The sequence below is a fragment of the Equus quagga genome, chromosome 13 (assembly GCF_021613505.1).
Source record: "Equus quagga isolate Etosha38 chromosome 13, UCLA_HA_Equagga_1.0, whole genome shotgun sequence".
Taxonomy (NCBI): Eukaryota; Metazoa; Chordata; class Mammalia; order Perissodactyla; family Equidae; genus Equus; species Equus quagga.
The window spans coordinates 5,242,929-5,270,796 of NC_060279.1; the positions used below are offsets into that span (position 1 = coordinate 5,242,929).

General features: G+C 45.7%; 1 protein-coding gene across 1 annotated transcript; it reads right to left on the minus strand.

The window, feature by feature from the left end:
- Window positions 1-657: 657 nt before the first annotated feature.
- Window positions 658-27,618, minus strand: DPT (dermatopontin). Its single transcript, XM_046684362.1, has 4 exons — window positions 27,279-27,618; window positions 16,998-17,123; window positions 5,281-5,388; window positions 658-1,836 (listed from the first exon to the last, which is right to left on the minus strand). Exons 1-4 carry the CDS (start codon window positions 27,608-27,610, stop codon window positions 1,770-1,772), a joined length of 633 nt encoding a protein of 210 aa, XP_046540318.1. The 5' UTR covers window positions 27,611-27,618; the 3' UTR covers window positions 658-1,769.
- Between the last annotated feature and the right edge of the window lie 250 nt (window positions 27,619-27,868).

Below are 27,868 nucleotides of genomic sequence, written 5' to 3' on the forward strand. Positions count from 1 at the left end.
TGAAGCTTGCTGTAAGTCAAAATTGCCAAAGAGGTGGAAACAAGGAAATGTAGGAAATAAAGCACAACCATCATATGAGAAAGGGCCTCAGAGTCAAGGCATAGGAGGACGTCCATAGCTCTGCCTTCCCCTTCCGAATCCTGGAGTCTCGCCTTGGAAAATGAAGTACCACTGGCTGAGATTCACCATCCTGGCCACCTAGATGGGGTGCATAACAAGGTGGGTGACCCCTGTGGTTTTGCCTGGCCGCCTGATCTCCTGCGTCCACTAGGAGAGAGAAGGAGGGAAGGGCAGCATAGATCTGAAAACAAAAGTCAAACTGTGTGGATAGAGGAAATAGGGGCTCCCTGTGTTAAAAATGCATGTGGCGTATTGGTGTGAGGAGGCCTGAAGGGTGCTGAGGACAAATCAGGTTAGATTCAAGGGCAAAGAAATGTGGTTCCACCCTTTGTCCAATCCTTATTGAAAGCATTTGACATTTTATGTTTTAATTATTGGATTCCCCAACCATACTCTGTCATTGTCATCATTGCATTCCTGGTGACTTGCATGGTGCTTGGCACAAACCACAGCGCTAAGCTACACCGTCTAGACAGACAGATGAATAATCGGAAAGGGGCCGGGTAGAGAGCAAAAACTGACTCAACGTTTGCAGCATTGTGAATGTTAATATTTTTATTCCTTTTATGATGAAGTAAGTACAAAGGGATGGGGACAGAGACATCACAGGAGGAGGAAAGATAGGGTCCCCTCTGCAAAGACACCCCTAAAACTACACATAGAAGGCAGTGGATCCCCAGGGCAGCCTTTCCCATCCCAACCCAGATGCATTTACCAGTAACTCCCATGGCTATGGGGCACATGCCCACCTTCCTAGGAGTCCCAGCTATGCCTCCAGATACCAGTGACTCAACCCCCTTTTTCCATTTCCCAAAGCAGCCTAGCCACTCTCTTTTGCCCCTCAACTTCCTAATCTGAGTCCCATTCTCTGACCTCTCTCTCCTTGTTTTTGTCTTACTTGAGACCAATTCTCATAGGTTCCTCTGGCTCCAGCACTCATTTTCATTACTGCGTGTGCCAACAATCTTCTTCCTTCAGGAAATTCTTCCAATCCTAAATCTTTCAGCTTTGCCCCCGTTTCCATCTCCCTATTTCGCCTCCCAGTCTCCTCACTCCTGGAATGCAGAACTATGCACCTGAGCTGCTAGGCAAGCATGGCTCATGTGGAGGGGTGGGTAGAAGCATGTCCCTCAAGACAGAAGGCGCGCTCTCGGTGAGGACGCTGGGTTTCATTCAAACAGACACAGCTGCACAGAACGTTCACTGCCACCTTCCTCGATTTCTGGCCCTTCTCTCTGCTACTTTCACCCTCCTCACAGATCCTGCTCAGCACCAGGCCTGCTTGCAGCTCATTTGGTAATAAAAGCAGCAGCAAGACTATGACAGGTGCTCCAGGAACCAGGCTCTTTTTCAGGCTGTGAGCATGCACACTGTGTATGTGGTGTGCAAGACAGTCATCGTCAGTCATACAAACCGGGTGCTATGGAATGTGTGGAAAGGGAAAAACATGATTTAACTGTGGATTTTATTGTAAGTGGGATACTAGTCAGAAAGACCTAGAAAGCTGGCATTGCAGTTACCAACCAGCTCAGGGAGAAGGAAAGAGAACTGCAGAAACCACTTAGGAGTTCCAAGTGATTGTAACACGTGTGGACATCCTCAGGTCTCCTGGCCCCCTTCCCTTCACCCAGATTTGGTGCGTGGAAAGTCTAAACATTTGCAAATTCACAGTCATAGTCAGTCATCCGGCACATTATGAACTTCCACTGGCGATCCCTGTGGGGAGAGAGTCAGAAAGCTAATGTCAGTGAGAAGACACCACGGGAAGAATCGCTGCTGAGGGAAAAGCGACGAACGACCCCCAGAGAATTTCGGACCTGCAGGGACACCCAGTCTCACTCTGCTCCCAGAAGACATCTGGATGAGGCCTCTCAGAAACCCACAGGTAGTCACCTGTGAGGTCAGGAGTCCTGGACACCTCCTCAGCCAGTTCAGGTTGCACCTTGAAGGAGACTGGCTAGATTATTGGCTGTGTGGAGGTCCCATCCATCACCAGTGGCCCGCCCACCAGGTCTCTGTCCCAAAGGTACCTCAAGGACCTATAGGTTAACAGCTTGCAGTGAAAGCGTTTATTTAACATTGTCTCCATTTCATTGTGAAGAATCTTCTCTTAAATAGGCCAACCATTTGCTCATTTATTCTTTTTTTACTGACTACTTACTGTGTGCTAGGCTCCATACTGCACACTGTGGTTCCCTTCAGAAAACGCTCTTCCAGGGAAGTGGAGTGAGGGGAACCAACGCTAAAACCCCATAAAGTGGAAAAGAAAATGCCTGCCATGCCTGCATAGCAAAAATGGAATCGCGTATTTGTTAAGAGGCCGGGCACGGGTGTGAAAGGACACAGAATTGCTCAATTCTGAAAAACATGGTGTGGCTACATTTCAAGGAACGTTCTTTGCTAAGGACAAGTCTACGTTCTTTGTTCACTCATTTAACAAATATCTACTGAGGGCTTACTCTGCATGGCACTCTTCTGGGCTGATAGGGCTTAGCAATGAGAACGGCAAAGAGAATAATTGCGACTACTGTTTGCTGAGCACCTCCCATACATCCAGCCTTGCACTGGGTGCCTTACATGTTTCCTTGTTTAATCCTCAAACCATTCATTATTTAGGGGGAGAGGCAGACTCAGAGAAATAAGTGGTTTTCTTGAAGATGATTCGGTGAAAATTTCAGATTCCAAGTTTGTCGAACTTAAATCTTGCTCTTTCTCTTATGCCACAATGCCTCCGTAACTAGATACCCATGACCCCATCAGAGGACATGACTGTCACATCCCTTGCAAAGTTCCAAAATGGGCAAAAAGAAAGAGTCATTCCATGTACGATCATGCAATTCCTTCAAAGCACAGCAATGCCTTTTAACCTTAGAATTCTTCTCCTTTTTCATTCTGCATGGCATCTTCCCAGTTCAGTTCATCCTAAACACTAGCACTGATAAGGTCTCCATCCAGCCTCTGAGCTGGAAGGTGGGACTGACCAGGCTCAGTTCCGGCAGATCGCTCTTGCAGCAGCTATGGGATATACTGCTCAAATGGCCTAAGGCAGGCTTTATAAGTATGATTTATAATTTTATAATTTATAATTTGTAATCTGTGTTCCAACAGACACAGATAAATAAGATCTTAAGCCAGACATTCACACTATTCTTTTAAGAAGCTATTAAGTGATGCTGAGCAAAATTTAGACTTGGTCTTAAGAGGACGAAGGGACTCAGTCAGGCTGTCTCTGATTTGCTCCCAGGACAGTGATTCTCAATTGCTAAACTAAACCCCAGGGGGGTTTTAGTTGTCAGAACAGTGGGGGAGGGGAGGTTGCTACTGCCATCTAGTGGGTAGGGGTCAGGGATGCTGCTAAACATCTAGAATTCGCAGGACAGACTCTATCACCAAAGAATGATCTGGCCCCAGGTGCCAATATTGCCCAGGTTGGGCAACTCCATTCCAGGAAGAAACCACTATAGATTTGCATATGGAAGGAAAGCTCCTGCCCAGCGAGTCCCGCACTGACAAGATCTCTCCTAGGTGGTGGCCTCAACGTCTTTCAGCAGAGCAGAAGGAACCCAAGTCAGACATCTTTAAGCCACTGATTGTCAGTGACAGCAGCAAAATTGCATGGGTATATTCATTTTAAACAAATACATGACATAATATCACAGTTTTCCAAGACTTTGCATTAACCCACATAACTGAAAATTTCCAAGCCAATAGGAATTGGACATTTTCACTGCCAAAATAGATTTATTTTGTAATAATTTTGGGTAGTACTCTTTCTTTATTCTTTCCTGCCTTCGTAAACAGGGAATGCAGAACTAATTTTCTTATTGACTTGGAGACATCATTAGGAACATTGAGCACCTGGCTATACTGTTATTCAGTGTTGCTCTTTGGGGCTACTCTCCCCTGCTAAATGTCACCAGGCTTCCATGGTCTTTGAGTTCTTAGATCTTTCCTTTTCTTAAATATGTTTTGTGTGGGTGTCATGTCATTCAGCGATTTCTTCTCACTGGTGAAGTGAGTTTTATTCTAACTACTATCTTCCTCATTCACTTTTTAATTTGCTGCTCCTAGCAACTAGGTAACTAAGCTAATTTAGAATGTATTTAAAATAAAGTGATTAATATGTGAGAACTGAGGGGTTTTCCTAGGAGTAAACACAAGGGGTTTTGTTCATGGAAATGGCAATATGCATTGTCCCTTTTCAGTTACTTAATGTTTCTTTTATTGTTTTGTTTTTATTTCTTAAATTATTATTTTTAAATTTTGTTTTTTACTAGCCATATTAAACGTTAACTTCAGTTAGGTGAGATGTCATTTCATTTAAAAACATAAATATACACAAAAGATAAGTCACACTCAAATTCATTATAGTCCATTATTTAATGAATTAATTTAAGTTTTGTTCAGTTTGCAAACATTTATTGGTAACATTTCAGGAGTTTATTTGCTGTGTAAGGTGATCATCATCTGACTAAAAGTAGATCAAATCAATCTTTTAACACTTGAATTTACTCACACTTCTCTCTTTATTAGGGAGAAGAATTCTTATTTTCTTCCTATTGTTTTGTTTTGATGTATTTGTGATAGGATTGGGGAGCTGATTGTGAGAGAAAGGGGATGAAAAAACGAGTGCTGTTTTTTCCTTTAGGTTATTTAAATTCTCCTCTTTCATTTTAAATATGGTTGATAAGCTTTGTGTGTTTCTTCTCTTCAGTCCCCTCCCCTTCTCCTCTCTCTCCCTTCCCAGCACCCAAAGTAGGGGTCATGTAGAGAAACGGCACTGAAGAGGGTCCAGTTTGACAGTGGGTACTCCTTCAACAATTTTTGTCCTTTCCTCCTGATGTTTGGTAAGAAAAAGTGCCCTTTGAAATTGAGAGAACGAAGAGCTTAGAACATCATGAGATACCACGTTGAGGATTTCCTGCTCAGAGAAGGCTGGGATCCATCCTCATCCACAAGGGTGAGCTGCCCCATGAAATAGGTTTAAGAGCATAGTTCAATTCTCACTGCCTTCCACCGTCTAGTTAATCTCTCAGTTAATCCTAGACCTGCCAAGAACCTGCAACAGGGAAAACTCCAGGTTGAAATTCCTGCAGACATGATCCTTGCATGGAGCTAATGCCTGCCTCCTCAAACCCCTTGCCCACGGGGAAGGCTCACCTTTCCACTGCAGAGAAAGTAGTTGTTGCTCCTCGCATATAGTAATCATAATTGTAGGAAATCATGTCCATTTCCTCACCATAGTGGCCTGGATATTCTGTTGTCAGCCTATGTGAGAAGAACAACAGGTTAGAGGAGAAAGACAAAGCACATTATTATTGCTAGGGACAAACAGGAGAGATGCTATAAAAAAAGATGGAGTTTGACCATCATGGGAGACCCAAACGGGAGTTAGATGGCCTCCACCAAACCATTCCAGGCTGTGAAAAGATGGATGGCTTCCTCCCACTTCATCTTCCTTCTTCTTGCCATTAATCTATTCTCTGAAAAAGATGTAGGTAACTCACCAGGACTTGAGGAAATATTGATTAATATCAATATTAGTCCATCCCATTCAAGTCAACTGGAACCATGTTTTTAAACTGTGGATTTTGACTCATTAGTGGAGCATGAAATCACTTTAATTGATTATTACCAAATGAACTTTAAAAAAGAAGAAATAGAATATAAAATATCAGAGAATGCATTGTACACACTAAAATTAAGTTCTTGTGTATGTGTGTAAAAATTTTGTTTCAAATATATACATGTGTGTATTTATATGATGTATGTATTGTGTGATATTTAACATGTATTTTTTACTGTGAGTCATGATCAAAACAGTGTTTGAAAATTATTAAAATAAAACGTAAGCTCCACAAGGGCAGTCTTAGCCTTGTCCACCATTGTTTCTCTGGCACCTAAAACAGCGCCTGGTACATAGTAAGCATGTACTTGCTGAATAAATAAGTGGCCTTGGGAGAGTCACTTAATCTCAGTTTCCTGGTCTACAGAAGAACGAAAGCTTCCTTATAGGTTTGCCATTGGGACTAATACAAATATGTGTGATACACTAATTAGCAGCAATTTTGCTTCTTCTTCGCCCTTCTCCTTTTTCCTCCAAGACTAAGTCAATCCTGGGCCTCTCTACGAGTAGATTCGTTTTGCTCTGCCCTGGAATAAATCTAGAATCTTCTGGTTCTCATAAGGGCTTTACCATTGGAGATCTTCAAGACCAAAATAGCCCTTTCAGTATGAAATGGGTGCCCCAAAGTCCTTATCTGTACCCCCAGGGCTGCTTGGGAAATGACTAGTTAGCGAGTGTCAGTCATTTCATCTGATTTAGGTTCACCAGGTTGCTGTATGTTGATAACAGAAAGATCTTCCGCCGTGTAGACTTACTATGCAAAGATTGTCATGAAATCTTGAAAAGATTGATTTATAAACTGGAAGATCTCTTTGGAGGATCTCGGTGCTTAGATGCAGCAAGATCAATGTGAGCTCAAGATGCGAACATGTGAGCATCCTGTTAGCTCCGGTATTAGCCAGAGCCTTAAAACCCCGCTCTCTTGGTTCACTTTCATTCCTTCTCCCACATTGTGCAGTTGTCCTCGTTCTCCGATTTTTCTCTCCTCAAGGCGCAATTACGCTCTATCAGGATGCCAAGCCCAGCCCAGAGTGGGCTACATATGTTTCTGCTTAACGTGTTCATGAAGGGCAATAAGGTTCTGCTAATTCAGAAATCTCTTTTGTGCTTCTAAAGAGACCCAGAACTAGGTCTTCCTTTTTCTAGTGAAATTGTTAAGTGACTCATAGATGGACCTAATGGGGCCTCACTTGAGTTCCATTGGTTTATGGTCCACAAGGATTCTAACAAGTGCTAGACTAAAGTTCACCCAAAGAAAGAGGAATCTGTTGAGAATGTGAATAACGCAAATTAGAATTAAAAGAGATGCAGTAGGAGGTGTTTCCTTACTTCAGGGAACACAAAATATATTCCAGAACTTTTGAAATTCTCTTTGGACACAATATATAAGACTGATTGCCAAGCATCGTTCTATGTGCTAAGGCGGAGTCTGCACACGGCAATACTGCGTTAGGCCAAATCCAATTGCTGAAACTATTTGCAAATAATCAGGCCAGATTTTTATTTTTTAAGTTTTTACTGATCTGCCTTCAGATTTCTTGGAGAGCTGAATACATTTGGAATAAAGTGGGAAAGAGAGGTTTGCATTTTAATTTTAAAGAAAAACATCATGAAGTTTCAAGCTTCAACGGGGGAAAAAGTTATCCATTGCTTTCTCTAACTAGCATTTTCTATTGCTTCATTTTTGATAGTGACCAGACACAGGTCCCCTGCTCAACAGGACAGTTTGCCTGGAAAGCCTCTCTCTGGGGGACTGCTGTCCAGTGAATTTCTAGAACTCTCTGGAGAAAGCGTGGTGCTTGCTCACTGGTACATTTCCATGTTGGCCCCAACCTTTGGGACCCAGGCTCAAATCTTGGTCCCAGGTTTTTGTCTAACTTGATGTTTGGTTGCTGCTGTTGCTCTGTTTCCTTTTTGTTATAAAATCATGAGAGCAAGTTTAGACTATCTTGCAGAAGCCTGGATTAAGGGGGCTAGGGAAGGAGTTTGGATATTGATGGAAATGATTATCCCTGCTTTATGAAACTAAAAATACACAGGGAGAAATGGCCCCAATCGGTAGAAAGTGAGCCTCCCAAACACCAACCACAGGGGGAACTGCTGTTTCAACATGGTCCAGGATTCTGAACTTTAGCACCAAACAGATGTGTCTCCAGTTAGTTCTTGATGACATCATGCAAACACAATATGTCCTAATAAATGAAAGCTCCAGCAATAGCTCCTTAGAGAGAAAAAATAGAATTTAAACTTTCAGAACTAGACACTGCGACAAGGGCATAGGGACTTGTCAGGAAATTAAAAGAGGCTACAAGGAAGCAGAAGATCAGGGTTTCATAAACTGCAGCATCGGCTTCCTGAGCGCGGCCCGGGAGGAGCTCACTGTGGCTCCAGCTTCCTTGTGAGTTACTAGGTCACTTCAGGTAGCTTTTTAGCAAAGCACACTTCAGACTGAGCATTGTCGTACATTCCTAGATCAATTAAAACAATCAAACAAGCCTTCAGCTTGGCCAGATGAGGGTGAGGGCAGGTCAGAAAGGTGCCTTTATCCAGTTTACTGAAATGAGTCTGTTATCGAAGCTCTTCTGTCGAGAACCTTTTACACCCCTTTACAAAGAACTGCTCGTGTGCGTGTGCGTATGTTCCTCCCATCACTTTTGGACGAGTGACTACTGGGGTACAATTTCTCACTTCAGAATACTTTTTCTGCCATTTGTAGACAAGACGAGACAGAGAGTTGTTCCAAAGCTAAGTGAGAACTTGATAACATAGAACCACCTGTACAACTTGTCGTGTTAAATGAGGTTGAATGAGAAGGAAAGAAATTAAATAATATCTTAGTTATGTGCTGAAGAAAACCCATTCAAACTGAAGAGATTTTTAAGATTGATATAGGATCTTCTCATCGAACATTCTGAAAGCACTGAAATTATCAACAGATCTAAGCAGATTCAACAAAGGATTGCTGACCAGTACACTGCCCCAGACCGAGCTGTGGCTCAGAACTCATGGCTCCTTTGCTATGAGAATAGGACTTATCATAGAGCTTAGCTCAGATGTGTGTTATCACACGCATTTTAAAAAGGGGAGGAGATACACAGTTTAGTTAGATAAAGAGGCCAATTTTATCTATTGTTGAAGGTGAGGTTGAGGACTCATTCAGTTTTTAATAGTTAAAGGGAAGAATTTTGAATCTATTCCTCAACAGAAAGTGAGAAATTCCACCTGCATTATTGATTACTGCGTGGTTGAACCTGAAGTTAAGCTTGGCTGTGCTGGGGTCTGCTGAGGTTGGGGCGCTGGAGCCCTTGGAGTCGCCCTCGGGGGCCCCGCTCTCAGGCCACGCGCCTCGCCCCACGGCCCCAGGTCAATAAGTGCCTCAACCTCCATGTCACCCCGCTGTGTGGGATACCAGAAAAGGATACACTACAGATCCCCTACTATAAACGATGGAAGAAAACCCCAGTATTTGTATGTTAAGAAATCAGAATGGGGTACCGGAGGAAGCCATACTTCAGCTTTTTTCAAAATAAAGATAAGCTGAGCATGTTTTCTGATCCATTCTCTAGAGCTCACCCCATGCTCAAACAACATCGTAGAGAAGTATTTTCTGGTCAACCCCATCTCTGATTCTGCTTTGCTCCTATTTTCTCCACTACTCAATTAGTACCTTATTTTAAATATCCTAGTCTAATGTCCTATTACTTGTCAGCACCAAATATTTAGGGTTTGATTAAAAAAATAGAATACCTTCCTATGTGGAATATAAACAAACACATGGACAAAGAGAATAGATTAGCGGTTACCAGAGGGGCAGGGAGGTCCGGGGTGGGCATAAGGGGTAAAAGGGCACTTACATATGGTGACTGACAAATAATAATGTACAACTGAAACTTCACAATGTTATAAACTATTATGACGTCAATAAAATTAAAAAAAAATAGAATACCATGGCATCTTGTTTCATGATGATGACCAATACAGACCTTGAGGGGCCGTTAGGACATGGCAGTGGCATGGAGAAGAAATTCAACATTTGTAGAACTGATATGTTGAAGTTGGCCTACATTCTACATCCAGCTACAAGATGTCTCTTTTTGACAGGCAAATCATTGAGAAGTGTCCTAAATAAACAGAAGCTCTTCTGATCAATCCTCTTGCATAATGCTTTTCCCGGTAAGCAACAAGGAATGGAAATATGTCAGGTTAGACTACTTTGTCAAAGGCCTGGCATCTCCAGTAGGTGCTGCATCAGAACCTGTTTGAAATATCTTTGCAAGGATGAGAAAAACAAAACCCAAATGCAGTTATTCATAAAGGAAAGCAGCCACAAAGAAACAGCCACACTCGCTTCTTGACCAAAGGACTGGGGAAACCGGCCAAGAGCGACTGAATGACCAGGACCTCTGTGGTCACCAAAATGCCTTTTCCACAGAGACAGCCTGAACCCTGGGGGTGTGAGAAAGAGTGTCAAATGTTCATGTCTGTCCTCTTGTGGCATTTTGGAGATTTATATTTTAAACAGTTCATAATATGTATCACAGCACAGGTGAACACAGTTCCAGAGATATCTGTGGCTTAAATTAGAAGAGGAAAGTCCCTGAGGATTTTCCAGATCTTTTGGAACTGAGTTTCTGGCTCATGGTCCGAGTCCCCACCTGGTCAGCAAGCACATTTGTTTTGACTCATGCTGGTTTTCATCAGCCACATTACATCATGGTCACCCTGGTCCTGCACGTTGGGGGGACAACTCTACCCCCAACATCTCCCCTCCAGCTAAAATAAACTTTCTTTTCTGTTTTCACTATTAGATGCCTACTGTGTTGTTACCTAATACTTCACCCGCACGGGTCTTATTTCCTCATCTCGATGGAGAGAGCTCACTGCTGTGCAAAGAGCATGGGATTTGGGCGCTGGTCGACTCGTTTGAATCAAGTTTGGAACTTTGAACAAGTCACAATTCTGCACCTCAGTTCCCATATCGGTGTAATAGTATCATAATTTCCGTATATGAGAAGCAAGTGAGCTAACGCCAGAGCACATGGGAGGACTCAATAAATAAAAGTCACCGTCGTCATCATCAGGAACTAAATCAAAGTCTATGAATTGTACTTATTTTATGTCCATTCACATTCACTGACTGATTAAATGAATTCATAAAAGAGGGATGAATGATGTCTCTAGAATCCAGTAAAAGGGAGCAGACTAGATAGAACGAAGCAACAAGTTTGGTCTGTGATTGTGAGGTTTATCTTGTTCTAAGTAGCTGGTAGGGGCCTGGCCTTGGGTCAGCCAATACTTACCAGACAACCAGACACCTCTCTGAAATTTCTGCTTTTGAAATTTGAGCACAGAGAGGGAGGCATCACCAATATGCAGGCAGCAAATACATTTCTAAATTATAAATATGGCACAGTAATTGTGATGGCCCCTGTGATTGATGATAGGTGCGATCGATTTTGTTCAAGCTCAGAGGGGCTGTTGTCCCCCAAAGTGAGTGCTTCGTGCGTCATGCAGTGCAAGGCAGTGGTTGTTCGTAGGGCACAGACACATCTAAACTCAATGCAAGCTTCTGTAAAATGTCACATTCAGGGGCTGGCCCAGTGACATAGTGGTTAAGTTTGCATGCTCTGCTTTGGTGGCCCAGGGTTCGCAGGTTTGGATCCTGGGCACAGACCTAGCACCATTCGTCAGGCCATGCTGAGGCGGCATCCCACATAAAGAAGAGGAAGACTGGCACAGATGTTAGCTCAGTGACAATCTTCCTCAAGCAAAAAAAGGAAGATTGGCAACAGATGTTAGCTCAGGGCCAACCTTCCTCACACACACACACACACATACGCACACACAGAGTCACATCCAGTCCTCTTTTCTCAAAGTGTGGGCGTCTCCATCTCTCTAATAACACCTTCTAGCTTGCTCAGAGAGGAACCAGCATACAAGCTGCCCTTCTCACCAGGCCTCTGGGAGCAGAGCTGCAGCAGCATCTGAGCTGGCGTGGGGGTGACAGACACTGTAATGGAGGTGCCTATGAGGTCTTTCTTGTCCCTGCCATGATTTTACAGGGACCGGTCATGCAAACACTACTCATCTTGTATTAAAATCTGAACAATGAGAGTACGAGTTAAAGATTAGCTTTGATTGAGGGCTTTGGGGTGGAGAGTAGAGAAGAATGTTCTGATTAACTGATTTTCTTGTTGTTGTCATTAACTAGAGCTATCTAGGAATTAAGAAAAGCCATCCTCTGGCTTATGCCTTGAGCCTAAGGGAGAGGGGAGCTACGTCATGGAGAATGCAATGCCTGAGTCACGGAATCTCAAGGTTGAAGGAGAACTGAAAGGTCATCCACGTTGATTTTGAGGAAGGACATTACTTTTTCGGTCAAAACATATCATCCAATGAACCTAATTAAAGGCCACAGATCTGAGAAGAACCATTTAGGAAAGGAAATAGATACTGAATTCAAAACCATCCATTCCTCAGACCCATACTCCATGCCTGGACAGCCTCAGCATGCTGACAGGGGACAGTCTGGTTCATGGCACACAGCAGCTGGAGCCGCTGGGAGCCTGGGGAGTTATTACAAACAGTCTCTGAAGGGTTGTGGCTTCTTCAGTGACATGTGTTTGTGGTTTGCAGACGGCTGGACGGAGAATTCTAATTCTCATATATAAATATTTATATAAATATAAATATATATAAAAATATGTGTAAAATTTACACATGCATCTAATCCTGTGGGGGCCGTTTAGTGACAGCGTGTCAGCATCTATTGGGAATTCACTTTCTTGCTAGAGCTCACTGATGCTGTAAAATCTAAGGAAAAACTGCACAGACTGAGATGAGAACAGCACCTTGGTTCCCACCAAGCAAATAAATCCCGCACTCATTTGGGAGTCGGTTGGATGACCTGATTGTCCTGCAGGCAGTGGTGCTATTTCTGAGCCACTGAATGCTTGCAGGAGCAGAGACGATAGATGCTCACTTAGCTACTTCAGAACAGGGTCGGGCTCAGGGCTGCAGAATGGCTGTCAAAGTGGGAAGAGAAAGATGTCGCCACCCACACGCCTCCAGTTCCCTGGGAGGTAATTCAAGCTGGTTAACGTGATGGAAGGGAAGGTTTCAAATAGGAGGGTTATCCGCAGTTTCTCTGTGGGAAGGTGAGAGAAAACAGTTCTCACACAGAAGGGCTGTTAGAAAGATCGAGTGAAATAATGCATGTGAAAGAAGCCCTTTTCAACTATAAAACATCAAGTCGATGTCAGGTTTCACCACTGTTACTGTTCCCAGGGACCAGCAACATTCAGTTATTCATTTGAGGAATTTATTAAGGGGCTACTTTGTGCCAGGCAATATGCTGAGATGCTGAAGAAACAAGACCTAATTTATGCCCTAGAGGCTTCATTCAATTTAGAAAGACATATAATATAACATCATGACTCAGGCAATTTAAAGAAGCCACTAAAATGTCTAGACACACCAGTGGGAGAGTGAGTCATGCACCGCATACCATGGTGCCTACTGCAATCTCCTGCTGCTGCTTCTCAAAGTTTTCCTTCGGAAAAGTACCATGCCTTTGACAACCGCGGTCACTCTCAGCTCTAACACCATGCCACCAGACATAGATGCAGCCAAGGGATGCCTTCCTTAGCGGGACTCACTTCACAGTTGATTTGCCATGTCCTTCCGGGTACTTCTCTCCCATTTACCCCACCCTTTGGTTCTACTGACCATCAGTGACATGTCTGGGGATGGGGTGGAACGAGGAAGGGTGAGGGTGTGGTGGGGGGGTGAGGGTGCGCAGAACTTTGCAGTCCAAAACTAGGAGTAAATTTTGCCTTGGAGGCCTGAATGTCCGGTGCAACTTAAGAAAAGTTGCTCATCTCTATTTGTCAGTCTTTAACCTCGGGACGGTGTTCCCACATATGTAGCTCCATGTTCATTAAATTCTTGGCATCTTAGCAATTGGTGGGCTGCATGGAAGGGAAGTTGAGAAGTCATTTTTAAAGTGCGTGAGAGGAAGGACACCTAGCCCTCCTGAGGAGCAGGAGTAGCCTGGAACCGGCCCCCAGGTGAACACTGAAAGCCTGGGACCTCATCAGAAAATCAGTAGAATTTCGAGACACACAGACCTGGGGGTCTTTCAGGTCTCAGAATCCAAATAAACAGGGCAAGCTTCAAGCAGCCGTGCTCAGGGTGGCGACATAGATCACAGAAGCCATGGAACGTGGGGACTCTGGAAGATTTAGATGTTTTCCCCTTCATCCCACCCTTATCTCCACTCCCCCGCCTCCTATCTCTGCCCTTTGACAACTTTTATAAAAGCACTGAGCCTCAGTTTCTTGCCTGCCTGGTCACCAAAAGCCTAAGCCCGCTCCCTGTCATTGCCTGCTTGGCCAGGAGCCAGTGGCCAGCCACTGACTGTGTGACCAGCCGAGGCAGCCTCTCCCGTTCATCCTGGCAGAGCTCCGGGCCTCGCTGGGATCAGTCCTCAGCTGCTCCAGCTCTCTCCTCCTCTGCCTGGAGGGAATGAGTCACTGCAGCCCCAGCAGACTGTCCACGGAGACGCTTTCTGGTTCCTCTGCATAACCAGCTCCAGTCACAGGTTCTGCCTCCTGCAAGGCGACCAGACCCCTGACTGCGATGACCTCAGGCGGAGCCTCCTTTGAAAGGCCTGTTAGCTGGTGGGGAGGCTGGGTCTCTGCCTCAGCTGGGAGGGTGTAGGGGCCAGCCCTGTGTGATCACAGCCAGTGGCAATACCAGTTGGCTATTATCTCATTTAATCCTCACAACAAAACTAGGAAGCAGGCTGAAGTTATTCATTCACTCATTCAACAAATATTCTTGAGAGCCTACTATGTGCCTGGCATTATTTAAGGGGTTTAGAAGACATCAATACAAAGATCTTTGCTTGTGCAGAGCTTACATTCTAGGGCAAAGGTGGGGGGGTGGAGGCAGATTTAAAAAAAAAAACAGCAATGTTTGGCGTAAATAAGTAAACTATATTTTCTGGGCCTCTTCACCTTATTCTGCATGCCATCCAGAATCATTAATTTGAAGATTCATTAAGTAACTATTAAGCAGACATTGAGCAAGCACTCTGCTAGGCGCTGAGCACACAAATATCAATGTGCTCCTGTATCCTCCACATGCTTCCAGTCGAGGTCGAGAGAGGACACCGTACATGCATAGTTAAAATGTAGTGTACTGAGAGCTGTAACAGAGGCATCCCTGAAGGGCTGGGGACAGGGCCCCCACCCCCAGGCCTCCCTCGGCCCCGAGGCTGTCCATCCTCCTCGCTGCAGCCACTCTGGGCTGACTTCTCTTTCACCCCTTCTCCTTCCCGAACAGGGCCCTCTGGTCTGCGCAGTGTACCCCCAACCCTGATGTATCTCTTTGGAGCCTGACTAAGGGGAAGTCTTGCTAACATGGTAATGGATTAACTGACTGAGTACTAGTTTGTTGCTTACTCTTTCAGATAATTTATTTACCTTTCAGCTGGCTTTTAATGCCTTGCAACAAAGGGGGGTGGATGTCACTGAGGGAGTGCCAAGCCCACGGCAGCCTGGGGAAGGGATGATGAGGGGAAGGCCGAGCTTCAGGTGGCAGCAGGCAGGCCCCTACCTGCCCTCCCCTCTCGTGGGGGCCCAAGAATCTTTAGAACCTTCACCCTCTCTTTGAAAACAGTTCTGGGCATCTAGATTGCCCTTCCCAAAAGCACCTTTGGAGTCAAGACATTTTTATGGCTCAAAACAACCCAAAGATCTTTTAGTGCGTGGGTTTCACCTTGTGATCCAGCATGTCCCTGAGCGGTATTCAGGGAGCCTGAGGGCTCCTGGCTGTCTGCAACCTTTCTTGTAAACATGCCTAAGTGCATTTTCTTTTTCCTGAAGACAAGGTCTACAGCTTTCATCAGATTCGTAAAAATCTCAGAGACCCAGAAAAGGTAGTCATCATTTTAAGTGATGGACTTGAGGCTCCTTCTAGAAGTAAAGTGACGTTCTAGTGATGGCACAGTTACAGTGAGAAGAGGAGGAAGGGAGTGGGCAGGAGGGGAGGCAGAGAGAGGAGGGGTCAACACAGACGCTTCAGCTCAAGTTTCTTGTTGCCCGCCTCAGTGCTCCTTCCACTCTGCCCTGCAGCTTGAGATCTCTAGGTCTTTGATTCAGCACCTGTTGGTTATATCCTGCGCGCTAGCCATGACTGCTCACCTGCTGTGGTGGGGTGAGAGCTGCTTTATGCAAGCCGTTTTGGAGAGCTGGAGGAGGTCTCCGCTCTATCATACAGCTACGGATACCAGCTGACCTGGAGCTCCAAATTCCCTATTCATCATTCCCTTACACAGAAAATGTTCAGTTTTTGGAGCTGCCTGTCCCTAGAGACATTGTGCCCCATTTGGGCGTCTGTGGAGTAAGGCTGTCTGGTTGCAGAGAATAAGCATAACCCAAAGGCTGCCCTCCCAAGCATCACACTGTAGAGAGAGAAATCGCTTGAGTGAGCCAGCTTTCAAATGTGGATGCTTTGGGATCCCTTTGTCCAAGGCAGAAATGCCTGGATTGTTTGTGGACTGAAGAACTTGGGACAAGTCGTGTTGTCAGCACCCAGCGTAAGTTATCAGGGTAAATAAATACGTACACATTCTTCTAGTCAATTCAAGGGCAATGTCAGGAGATATTTGGCATCAGCCCAGGGAGTGGGAGAGGAACAAAATTTCACAGACTGGAATTACAAATTGATCTAGAAAACACCAGCCTCTTTTTTCAGTCTATAATTATATCCTATGTTTGTCACTCTGACCTGTGACAGGGTTGTTTTTTTCCAAAGAAGGTCTGCAGGAAAAAATAGGCTCCCAAGTAGGTCCAGCAGCCTTGAATGTGATGAGAAGTTAGTGTGATAGAAGGAAAAGAGTCCTGGGACAGGAGTCAGTAGACCTCAGCTCTAGAGGTGACACCCCCATGAAACAGCTGGGTGCCTTTAGGAAAGTCACTTCCTTGTTCTATTGTTCTGTTTGTTTCATTTTTTCCCAAAAGAGGGGTGTGTAAGCATTGGGTTGATGACCTGTAAGGTCTCTGCCAGTGTGAATATTATTCTAACCTTTTCATTCATTCATGCATTCATTCTCTTTTATGTGCTAGCTGCTGCATTCCAAGCATGTTTGTGACAGCCCAGGGTTATCTGAAGCCAGAAACATGGACCAGAGCACCCCCCAAGCTCCCCTCCAGCCCTAGGAGTCACATTTGGCTGCCTGGCTCACCAGCAGGAATATGGGCATCTCTTCCTGTAGCGACAGCAATAAAATTGCCACTCCCGATCCAGCACTGACTCAAAGTAGCGGCTCTGGAACCCCGCCACCAGTCCATTGTTGGAGCATGTCTGGTACCTGAAGAGAGGAGAACAACTGCAAGTAAACTAATGACAATGACACGCGAACAGACAGACCCCTTCCCAGGACCCCACAGTTCCCCAGCTCCCACAGTTACTGAGTTAGGCCACTCTCTTCACTGACGTAGATCCCTAACAATTTATCCCATTTTCCTGCAAATAATAAAGACTTGGTGATATTTATAAAAATGACATATCTTCAACATTAAAATTCAAATGATTCAGAATCTTTCAACTGAAGGAAATTTGGAGAACATTGCTCCTGTTAGACCTCTATGAATATATTGTTAGATGGAAGAATGCATAAATGGATGGATGTAGAGACACCTAGAATTTTACAAATGCAAGACTAAATTATTCATGTCATTTAAAATAAAAGATAATATAATTCATTTTGCTAGAATTTAAAATAAAAAGAAGACAAAAGAGAAACACAATGAATTGATGAACTTCAAGCAAATGTTTCTCCTGCTTAAGAGCAGAGCCCTGGAAATTGAGCACGAGGATGCTCATTCCTTCTACTCCATACCGTAGGCAGAGTCCACGTGGGCCCAGTGATTTGTCCAGGGTGACCCAGTGGGGAAGCTGGGACCACAACCCCAGGCTTGCACTACTTACCCAGGAATCTTTCTACTGCCTACTGGAATGTAAGCTTTACATGGGAGGGAGAGTTTTGGTTGAAATGCTATCCCCAGTACCCACTGTGGGTTCTGGCATTTGGAGGCACTTCTTATAGATTTGTAACAGGCCAACTGAACTCCTCAAACATGCTCTAGGGGCCCATTCCTGTCCTAGCTGCTCAGTTCTAATTCTTCAAAGAAAGCAAGCCCACCTCTCTGGTCCACAGAGCCTCCTCGCAGGCACGTGAATTTTCACTCTTTCATTCTATCTGGTCTAGGAATTGGCACCTTTTACCTTCCCAGTGCCTTCCTAACAAGCTTTGGCTTAGAGCAATATAATCATTTCTTCCTTTGTTCTGTCTCCAGCGTTGCTTTCTCCCACTCCTGCTCCAAACCCCACTGCTGCTTCAAGGCTTGCTGCTTTTTGCTGTGATGGTGAGGATGCTGTTCTCCACCTGGCCACAGCGGGCTCCCAGCTCATGTGGAGTGAGATCTTCCAAAATAGGTCTGTAGCGCCCTATTTCTTTGCATTTCCTACCCACCTGGCCACGGATCATGCTCCCTCTTATGTCTGAGCTGTGCAGGCAGTTGTCTATGTGTCGTGGCCCAACAGCTGCTGGAATACAACCCTGTTTTCCAAGTAAAGATAAGTTTCCAGAAAATATGATAGATAAAGTCAGAGTAAGTACCCTGTGCTGATAGGTGAGAGGGACCTTGTGACACACAAACTGTAAATCCATCAGTGACTGGATTTCATTTTATTCTTTTTAATTGCTGGAAATGATCTTGTGGATCTGACAAAACTAGACATTAAAGGTATTTCATGTCTCTGGTCGGAAAGCATCTGTCCTTTTCATTCATTTATTAATTTATTCATTCATGTACATATTCATTCAAATATGCTTTTATTTATTTGTTCATCCATTCAACAACTTGCACTCTACCACTATCCTGTATCAACCATTGTGCCTCCATGTTGAGAGAAGATCTGAGACATGGCTTTTGTGCTTGGTCAACTATGCAAACCAGCCTGAATTCCCCATCCCGGGACTTGTCAGAAGTTCTGGCGGAGCTTAGCGAGCTCAGGTATAGGTGATATAGCTGATGCAATGATGCAAATTAACTCTCTTTGAATTGTTGATTTCATGTTCTTTGGATAAATACCCAGTAGTGGCATAGCTGGATCATATGGTATTTCTATTTTTAATTTTTTGAGAAATCTCCATACTATTTTCCATAGAGGCTGCAGCGGTTTGCACTCCCACCAGAGAGCTATGCATCCCTGTGTTCATCGAAGTATTATTCACAGTTGCCAAGATGTGGAAGCAACTCAAGTGCCCAACAACTGATAAAGAAGATGTGGTATATATACAATGATATACTACTCAGCCATAAGAAAAGACAAAATTGTGCCATTTACAACAACATGGATGGACCTTGAGGGTGTCAGGCTAAGTGAAATAAGCCGGACAGAGAAAGACAAACACCATATGATTTCACTCATATGTGGAAGATAAACAAACACATGGATACAGAGAACAGATTAGAACAGAGGGGAAGGGGGTTTGTGGTGGGCAAAAGGGGTAAGGGGCACATATGTATGGCAACAGTTAAAAACTAGGCTATTGGTGGTGAACACCATGCAGTCTATACAGAAACTGATATAAAATAATGTACACCTGAAATTACACAATGTTATAAACAATATGACCTCAATAAAATAATTTTTAAAAAATAATGCAAATGAAGTTGTAAGTTGAGACCACTGCCCTTCGATGGCCTAGGCTTCTTCACTCCACCATTGCCCACATCTCTTCAGGAGTATTACCACTTTGGAAAACACCTGCAACATTTCAGGAAGCCACGTGATTGGGAGGGACCACTAGGGTCTGGGACAGTGGAAGGGTAGCTCTGGGGGCGGATCTTCCAGGATAGTCTGTTCTGTCCTAATTCCAGCCATGTGGGTGGGACGTAACTTCAACAGAAAGCTCTAAGAATCGTAAACAAAGCTCATCTGTGTCCAGAGAGAGACAGTGCCGCATCCCGGTGGTCTCTGTGATCTTCCTCCTTATCATCACTAAGACTCCACCTTTCTCTAAAACAGCCTTTTCAAAACTGAGCCGGCCTGGGGTTTCCCTGGAGCTATTGCTCCATTGTTCTCGTTTGTCCTGTGCACTCAAAGCACCACAGGGGACAGTGTTCCCACGGTGGTCAGTTCCCTTAAGTAAAAATAAATGGAGCAAGATAAGCGGACCTGTTTCACAGGGTACCAGTTCTGAAGGCAATCCAAGTTCCATGAATTCTCTGCCGGCTGTCAGCCAGGCAGCTGGCCCCACGCTCTTGGATGGGCAGTGTGTGTGTCACTCTCTCACACACCACCTCAGATAAGGCTGCCCTGTAAAGATTATTTGGACACGAGAGACCCAGGGGCTAAGAACATATGGTGAAGGTTAGATAACCGAACAGAACTCCCCTCCCCAGCTTCTGTCCCGTTGTCTGCACATTTTGGCGGAGTGAGCCTGCACTACAGTTTGGGAGTACGTCACCAACCCAATGAGATTACTCCTTCCAGAAGTGTACCCTTGTAGGGGTACATTTTCACACTCATGTGGCAAGCAGTATAGCAGGGTGGTTAAGAGCAGGGCTGTGCTACTGGTCTGGTGCTCCAACCACTCCTGGCTGTGTCACCTTGGGCAGGCTTCACACCCTCTAATGGCCTCAGTTTCCTCAACTGTAAAATGGGTGTAAAAACAGCACATACTTATTGAAGTTGCTGTGAAGACCAAAGAAGGCAATGCATATACAATTCTGAGGATAGTGTCTTTTAATGCTTAATAAATTACATATTATTGTTATCATACTTTCCTTTAGTTCACGTGGCAGTTGTGAGTATGCTCTGCGAAAGCCACCCTTGGCTCCCCAGTCTCCAGCCAGTGGAAAGCTGGTGGACTCATATGCATTCTCTGAACTACTGTTTCCTAAAGCAAAGCTCAGGAGGTTGGCTGCCTTGGTTGCTGGCACACCCACCTTGTCGCATAGATACTTTAGTGTGACGTATCACCCGCAGTAGTTGGTAGAGTCCTTGAGGGAAAAGGTCATTTAATCTTCAACTTGAATTCTCTACAATGGCTGAAACTGGGGTTCAGCAAACGTTTAACGGAAGAATGAATGAACGAATGATGATCAGGGCATCTTCCATTATCAGAGGCAGAACTGACTTTTAAGAGCCCATCACTCAAATCCAGGAAGGGCCCTGAAACTCCTTCCAAGTAGTTTCCAGCAGCTCGGGTGAGTGATTCATCTTCCCTCTTCCACCTTCTCCCCCAGGAACAAAGCCTGCTCCAGGATGAGGATGCAGAATGAATACAGCTTTGAGCGTTCATCTCCTCCCTTCCTCTCCCTTTCAATCACTTTTCCTTAAGCACCTTATTTAACAAGCCTCCCCTAAACCTTAGGCCATACAGGAGCCAGCAGGCGAGGAGGGGAGTGAGGGCAGCCTGTGGCTGGGAGGGGATCTGAGAGTTTGCATTGCCAAAGTGATTCAAATTCAATTTTTAAAAAATGACTCGGAGGGAAAAGCAACATGCCTGGGGCTCTGCGTCACTTCCCAGCACCTGCGTGTTGCCCCAGAATGGCCACAGAAAAGAATATGAGCCCAGGACTGCAGCTCTCCTGATGAGTTGTGACGGGACCCCAGCTGAGCACAGGCGCAGACTCCCTAAGAACATTCCCTCAGAGTTTCGGGCACGAGGGTGCCTTGCTTCAGAGATTCTCTCCTCTCCATCTGAGAAGACATACTTTCTTTCTCATCATCCCTTTGAACGCTGGAGACTCAATTTGTTTCACAAACTGGAGCATTGTTTTAGCCCTGCTCCACCTGACACTAGGAAATGTCTAGAAGGAAAATCACTAGGCCGTTAGTTACTCCTCCTCTGACAACAATACTCACAGACCTTTTCTGAGAAAGTGGCCTTTCTGAAAGTGGTTTTTCTCAGGGCCATCACCCTGAAAGCAAAGACAGAAAACCTTCTTCTCTATCTGCAGTAGTAAAACATAGAAGCGATGGGATCGGGGGAAAGAGCCCTTGTCAAGGAATCAGCAGACGTGAGTTCTGGTCCTAGCCCTGACCTTCACATGCTGTGTGGAGCCTCGCTGGAGTCACTAGGAGGATTAAGTGAAATAATGCCTGCAAAACTCCTGGCCAAGATAGAAACTAGAAGAGCCGGGATCCAAACTCAGATTTTTCTGAGGCCAAAGCTCCTGTTCAGGAGCTCTCAGGGAGCACAAAAAGTTGCTTCCTGCCTGCGTCTGGGTAAGAGTTCTGCTATCTTCTTCAGGTCCAGGTTTTTCGAGTCTGCCTCTCTGTCCACGAGGTTTTAAGAAGGTAAAGCAGAAATGGCCTGCTGCACAGCTTCTCTGGATAGAAAGACACGGAACAGGACAGGAGGAGAAAAATAAATTCTCCCTAAAACACAAACTCCTGCCCCATTTTAGAAAAGTACAAGCAGTAGAGGTCACCCCAAGGCCTCTGAGAAGATCCAGATTCTCTCACGAGATCAGTTCTGGCCTCAGAGCAAGTCCAGGTCATGCAGGGGCGTGAGGCTAACCCAGGGGCGCTCACAGACATCAGGTATCGCAATATTTGTCAACCGAGAGGTCTAACGCTGCCTCAGTGTCTATCTGAAAATGTGACAAGTACTCAGGGCACTCGAAATGTTCACTTAATATTTACAGGTTGTAACTGAAGTACATGTTCCAAAAACAAAACAATGTCTATCAGGAGCCTTTTTAATCTAGTAATTCGGATTTCAACTCCAGCTTCGTAATTTACCAACTGTGTGATATTTATCTCTTTAAGTTTCGGTTTCCACATAGTAGTCATAATAGTAAGAATAGGTAACCTTTATCAAGGTCACCATGTGCCAGGCATTGTACTCAGCATTGTACCTGCATTAATTATTTTAATCATCAAAACAATTCTATGAAATGGGCTCAGATAATCAGCTCGCTGCCCCTACCATTTGATACATAGAGAAACTCAGGTTTAGAGAGGTTAAGTAATCCCCCAAAGGACACACAGCCAGTAAGGCACATCCATCATCTCATTTAATTCTCACGACGATTCTGGGGAGTTGTCTTTCCGGATGTCGAATTTGAGGCTTAGAAAGCTGATGTGACTTGCCTGGAGGTAGTAGTGGGGCTGCATTTTGAGAATTGTTCTATCTGATGCCAAAGATCATAATCTCTCCATTACTTCAAGAGACCTCAAAGACACACACACACAGACACAGAGGAAGGTATCCTAACTCTGTGGAACTCTCTTATTTATTGGGAAGATTATGTCCGACAAGTACCCAGACAGAAACAAACCCCCCAGCGGGAGGAGTGAACCTTTGCCATCCTTTTGAACAAAACCAAGAGCCATCTTTGCAAAGCTCAAGTTCCTCACGCAACTGAGTCCCAGCACTTAGGAGAGTGACCTCGAGGGAAAGTGGGCAAGAATCCTGGATCTGCCATGACCCTGATCTCGCACGCTCAGGCTTCTTGCCTCAGAAGTCATTCCTACAGGGAGGTGACAGCTTCTTTAGCCCAGCTCTCCCTGTGGCTTTACCCAAGAACAAAATAACGCCAACATTTAACATCCACCTGCAGCGCTGTGGCATCAGACCATCTGGCTTGGGTTCCACCTTTGCCACTCGCTAGCTATGAGCGGGTGCGTCTCCTGACGCTGGGCACTGGGGAATTTTCACTGAATGAGACAAAGTTCCTATGTTCATGAAGCTTCTATTTTGAAGGAACCAAAGAGATACAAACTCAAATCAGGTAATGACCAGTGCACCTCAGGAAGCACAAAACAGGTTGGGAGCCGAGGGTGGCAGATGTTGGCTTGGAGGAGGTGGTCCGGGGAAGCCTTTCTGAGGAGGTGGGAGCTGTGGGTACTGAACGCTCAGAACCATGAATCAGAAGGATTGCTCCATACCGTGCGGAGCCTTGCTCTCAGTCAGACTCAGATTATGGAAAATTATGCCCAACACGCCCAGCTTCAAGTTTACCTTGATGCTAACATAGCTCTGTGGGATAGTTATCCTTTCTCCTCTTCTCTGTCCTGCGGCTTGTCTTTGGTGAATTCAGAAATTTGAGTAGTCAGCTCTAGTACGAGCTGCCTTTTAAAATGTCTTGGGATTCTTTGAAGCCCAGGGAAGAAAGCGGGTGCCAATAGGCAGAACACTGTTCCTCTGAGTTCAGACTCCACGTGAAGCTGGCTTGCCCCAAATAGCCTCACCAAATCCCAGATTCACTAAGCCTTGGCTGAGCGCCCCTGACGTGCCAGGCATTAGTTTCGATTTAGATTTGTTTCAGAGTTCTCCTATACTTTCTCCTGTGAGCATCACAGTAATGCCCCCCGACAACTAGTGAGGTGGCTGTCACAGGTTTTTTTTTCTCTTTTTGCCAGAATGAGGAACCGAATGCCCAAGCACAGAGCTAAGAGATGACAGAAACAGGAGCTATGAATCCAGGCTTCCTGATTCCCAGACCAAAGGTCCTTCCACCACGCCACAGCTCAAGCTCACTGAGAATTCCAGCCTCATCTTGTTCCACACAGGACCCGCATGCCCTACAGCCTGTGTCAACTCAAGTTAGAGAAGGTTCCCTGAGAACAACCGAGGCATGCACTGGGATGGCAAAATGCCACTCCTGGGACCCAGGGAAAGCCTGCTGGGAGTCCTGTGTCGTGGAGCCAGCACACACACTTCAGAATCTGGTCCCTGAAGTAGGAGTTTTCAACAGAGAAACCGTGGCAAACAGCAGTGTTACAAGCCACTCAGCCATGATGGAAGCATCTTTCAAAGACTGCTCCAGTTAGCAAGCGTCTTTAGCAGATCCTATGTTCCGTGGTCAAATCTGGGTTTGAGACTCCTCCCTCCTCTTAAAATAAACTTGCAAGCTAATTTAGTTATACAAGGCAACCACACTGCACAAAACCATCAACAACTCTTCCCCCAGAACAGATTATGTGACGGGAAAATGTAACTGCTCCACAGCCTATGAGTAATTTCTTTCCTTCCAGATTGTTCACTGAGACGGGAGTCTAAATCCAAAGCAATAATCATCTAAAAAATGCCTCTGGGGTAATTGCTATCAGTCCTGGGGAGGCTGAGTCCTATTGTAAAGAAGCTGTTTTTCACTTTTGTGCATTTTTGACCCTGTGATTAGTGGGGGTCAAGATCAGGGGAAAAGAATCAATCATTTGACTCTGCATACTCAAAAATGTGGAGGAAGAGAAGGTGGAGGGACATCTTGCCTGCCAGCTTCTCACTTGACTCCCATTGGCCAAACAATGTTTGGAAATGCAATTTCCACTCCCTTCCGCTTTTGGTTTTCTTCAAATGGTTTGGGAGTTAATGACAAACCAGTCACACGTTGGCAAGTTTAAAACTAAACATCATTTGCCTTCTCTCCCCAGCAGCGATAAACACAAGGATCAACAGAATGCAAGAAAAATCCAAGTGCATTTTCAGGCCAAGCAGAGCCTGGACTATCGGAGCCGTGGAGCCTTCTGAGATCACGCAGTCTGACCACTCATTTTCCAACCAGAGAGCTGAACCCCTGCTCTAAGGTCACACAACAAGTCGTCTTTAGAACGAGGACCCAAATTCAGGCCTCCTGACTCAGAGCCCAGGGCTCTTCCCTTGGGGTTTGAGGAAACAGCTCTGTTTTACTGTGGGCTCTAAAAATCTGTGTTAGAAAGGGCCCCACCCATATAATGGCCCCCTAGATAGGAGGACTAGATGGATGATTGTAACTAGGTCGTTCCCATGGTCCATGCCAGGCCATGGGCCCAGCTGTGGCGAGCTCCTTGAGACTATCTTTCATCAAGGCGAGGCTGGACTCTGAGTTCGCATCTGTCAGACAGGGTTTGGGTAATTAAATCTGCTTGCCAGAGGCAGTGGGGGGGGGGGGGGGTGGTTCAGTAAAGACAGTCTAAGCACCCTTGGCAGCCCCAGTCCCTCCACCTGTAGCTGCCCGTGTGACCCCCCCTCCCCACCCCTTCCACAGGCTGGCTGAGCCCCTCCTCAGTCATAGTAAGCAAGCTGGTCTCCACACCTCCAGAGCTGGGCTTCTGCTGTGATCTTGCATGTCCCCACTCTCCCCAGGATGAAGAACTGTCCTGAGCCCAGTCCGGTGGCCCTGGCCCTGCTGACAGAGCCCACACTGGGTGGGGGTGGCAGCTCTCAAGCAGTGCTTCAGTGTGGCTAAGCACCTGTGCTTGGAAGTATGACTCACTGGATCCAAATCCTGGCTTACCACTTTCCACTGAGGAAACTCCTGATCTCTAGACCATAGTTCATCTACCCATGAAATGACTTATAGATTTGTTTTAAGCATTAAATGAGATAATCCATATAAAGCACTCAGCATGGCGCCTGCTCAGGGTAAGCACTCAATAAATGGCAACTGACATTTCTCAGAGGTCCCCTCTCTTGCCTGGATCTTCTACCTATCAGTGTCTTTTCCTCTTGATCTCCCATCATCGTTCCGTCTGCTGATTGAGCGACCCCCAGAGTTTTATACTTGACCCCCTCACCCCCCAAACCCGGCTCTACCGTGTGCCTGCTAGAGTCCGTCACAGAGTCTTCTCTCTACAGACACCACAGCAGCAGCCTGCCAACTGGGCTTCCTCCTCCCTGGGCCTCCCTCCCCTCTCCCCCCTGCCCCTGTGTCTCCATCCAGCCTACCAGTCAATAGCTACTTGGATGGGCTCCTGACCATTCACTGAGGCTGAGATAGTCATCCCACAGTGAAGCACAGGCTCGGGCCGTTTCCATGCTATTTACTCCGGCAAAGCCCAGTCAGGAGAGAATGGCACTTCTCCCTCAGAGCCTTTAGTAAACTCTTCTCCAGCAACGGATCCCATTCTCAGTTCAGATGGAGAGAAGGACGCTCCTGAGAGAGCACTTTTAGTGGGGCAGCAGAGAGCTGTTTCATTTCACTTCTCTTTGCCTAAATGTCTTTGTCCCCTCTCCCTCGTTTGCTTGCTCCAAATCAGTGTTTCTCAAACCGTCTGTGCTCAGGGTCCAACTGTCTATTTTCCCCAAACTATTGTGAACCAATACTTTTGTAAAACAGCAAAAATGTATTACTACCAAACTAAAATGCCATTTGGACATCACAACAATGTTCAACTGCTATGAAGTTTCTTAAATTCTTTCTGTTTCTGTACTTATCTTTTTGCAGGCTCATAAACATTTCACAAACTCACATTAGTCCCTGGATCAAACTGAGAGTAGGGCTGCTTCTGGAAGGAACAGACCACAGAGGGGTCCATCTGCCACGGACACTCCCCATCCTGAGTTTTTGTCCTGCACTGTGGTCTGCTCGGCAGCAGTCTGACCCGCCCAGAGCATGCAGTGGGGAGGTTCTGGTAGGTTTTGCCCGGTCTTTAGTGACTGCCGTTCCTGAGGGTCACGCAGCCCCCAGGGGAGGGCTATGCTGTGATGTTCCCAGCCCGCGTGGAGCGGGCTGCCCCTTACCATTCCATTCCAGCCCTGTTGATCTCCTCCCACCAGCACTCCGTGGGCTCCCCGAGGCTCTGGGGCGTGGGCATGCAGGCGTAGTTCCATTGTCTGTCAGAACCTTCCTTCTTGTTGAAGATGCTCCTCACGGCCACCACCACCTGCCCGTGGGGACACTGGTAGCTGAAGCCCTGCCGGAACAGATTCACCCACCCATCGTCGCTATAGTCATGGTACTGCTGGTATGGGTACTCGTAGTCACCATACTGGCCCTGGGCCATGGTGACCAGTGGCAAAAGGACCCACAGAAGAGTGAGGTCCATGCTGCCTGGGCTTCTGGCAGAAAACATCACCCTAGGTCTGCTGCGCTGGCCGTTTTATACAGCTGCCGCTGACATGTGGCTTCCAGATGTGGGTGAGCAGGCTCCAACTGCAGTGTGTCATCGTTTAAGCAAAACTTTTTGGCGCGGAGAGCCTGGCGGTAAGTACATCCAGCTTTTTTTAAGGTGGAATTCTAGGAAAATGGAAGGACCATACAAATGGAAGAAACTCCTCAGAGAAAGAACAATTTTGCAGATAGATTCTAAAAGCAAACAGCTTCACACTCC